This window comes from Bison bison, unplaced genomic scaffold, assembly GCF_000754665.1.
Source record: "Bison bison bison isolate TAMUID 2011002044 unplaced genomic scaffold, Bison_UMD1.0 scf7180017849866, whole genome shotgun sequence".
NCBI lineage: Eukaryota > Metazoa > Chordata > Mammalia > Artiodactyla > Bovidae > Bison > Bison bison.
Window position 1 is genome coordinate 389,572 of NW_011480439.1, and position 1,800 is coordinate 391,371.

At 65.0% G+C, this 1,800-nt stretch overlaps 1 protein-coding gene across 1 annotated transcript in view; it reads left to right on the forward strand.

Moving 5' to 3' along the window:
• The window catches only part of RGS12 (regulator of G-protein signaling 12), a 95,451-nt gene that overhangs the window by 83,537 nt on the left and 10,114 nt on the right, over nucleotides 1–1,800 (forward strand). Inside the window, 1 exon segment of the mRNA XM_010848109.1 lies at nucleotides 1,568–1,644. Within this exon segment, the coding sequence (XP_010846411.1) occupies nucleotides 1,568–1,644 (77 nt within the window).

Here is a 1,800-nt window from a genome sequence, read left to right on the forward strand (position 1 = left end):
CTGTGCGCTGGCCTGTGGGGCGGCCGGCGGGGGCGCGGGGCGGCTCCAGGTCCTCTGAGAGGCGCAGGGTACGTCCCGCTCCCGCCCCCCAGCCCGGGCGCCCTGCAGGGGGCCTGGTGCCCGCCACTCAACCCCCATCTTGCCTGAGCGGTCACATGCTCTTTGTAGAAAGTTTGGAGGACACAACCAGGAGAAAAGGAAACACAGGTGTCTGCTCTTGCTTTTCTGCCGTGTGCTGGGGTCCATGAGCCTTTGTCATTTTTTAAAGAAAATGTGACACCATAGCTGGGTTATCAAGCATTTTTCCCAAAGTTGTCATTGTATTATTGCAATTCTTAAAGGTCAGCAGTCTAGAGCTTTTCCCCCATGCTTCTTTGTCCTGTGTGGCTGAAAGAGAGGGTGAGGGGGGCGGGGCCGTTGCTGGGAGGAGGTGCTGGGGTGGGGGCGCAAGGCAGAGAAGGACGGGGCCGCTTCTTCCCCACAGACTGCCACGAGCGGGGTTATTTTCCAGCAAGTAACCTGGAGGCTTCAGGCCTGGTCCCCAGGTTTAAACTGGAAGCCCGTCGGGGGCTCAGACAGGGAGCAGCTGAGCACAGGGTGGAGGCGGCCTCCCCGCAGCCAGGCCCGCGCTGTGCCGGGCGGTGGGTAGAGTGTGCTCATCTCCTCGGAGCAGCCCGCGAAGCAGGCCTGCACCCCTTTACAGAGGGCTGGGGGGGCTGTGTGCCCGGTGGGGCCCTCAGGCTCCGGGCCAGCCGGGGCCGCTGGGACAGCAGTCTACCACAAGGAAGGGCAGACGACTGGGGGATGGGGCCGCTGTGGCCAGGGGGGCCAGGGCCCCCCGAGGACCCAAGATGGGGCCGGGCCTGCCTCTCTAGGGCTGTGACCCCAGGCAGGACCCCAGGAGGCCAGGGCCCCCACACCCCGATCTTCAGAGAGCCACCGGGAAGGGCGCTAAACCCTGAGTCCAGGGCCCTCCCCAGGAGTTCTGACTCGGTCGCCTGGCCATCTTTGCTTTAGGAAGGTGGTCGATGGACCCTGGGGGCCTCTGTCTAATCGGGCCCCTGCTCAGCCCCAGGGCCCTGCACAGAGTCCTGATCCGGGAATCGGCGCTGTGCTCTGGAAGGGCCTTTTCTGCGACACAGTGGTCGCAACTTTCAGACCAGAATTAGCTGCGTTAGTGACATCAGACAGTGCGATCACCGCTGGTTCAGGACTTCCCGGGAGCTGGCGGTGGAGTTGCAGTGACCCGCTTCGTGTTAAGCCATGTGCAGAGATAACAGTGGCGGATGAGTGAGGGGCCACGAGGCCTTGCGCTCGCTTGTGTGTTGACTGTGAGGAGGGCAGGGGCAGGGGGTGGGGGCGGCGCACGGCCGCAGACAGAGCAGAGCGCAGGCCTGGGTCGGGCTCCTGGCTCCGCTGGGTGCCAGGCTTCTGTCCTCCGAGTACGTCTGTCCAGCCTGAACCACTGGGAGTGTGGGGGCCTGGCCATGCTCAGGGGGTGGTTGCGTTAAGTGAGGAGGCGTGAGGCTGGTGCAGTTGCGTGTCCTGAGTGCCCGTGTCCCCGCAGACGCCCTGCACGCCAATGGAGGCCTGGGCCGCCGGGAGTCACAGGGCTCTGTGTCCTCAGCTGGGAGCCTGGACCTGGTGAGTGCCCGCAGAGCCCCGCCCTTGTCCACGGGGCTTCCCGGAGGAGCGGGGATGGGTGGGAGGGCTGCGCAGAGCACTGAGAGTATCTCGGGCTTTATTTCCCGGCCTCTGTCCTCGCGGGCACGCGTCCCTGGACGCCCACGGGAGCAGCAG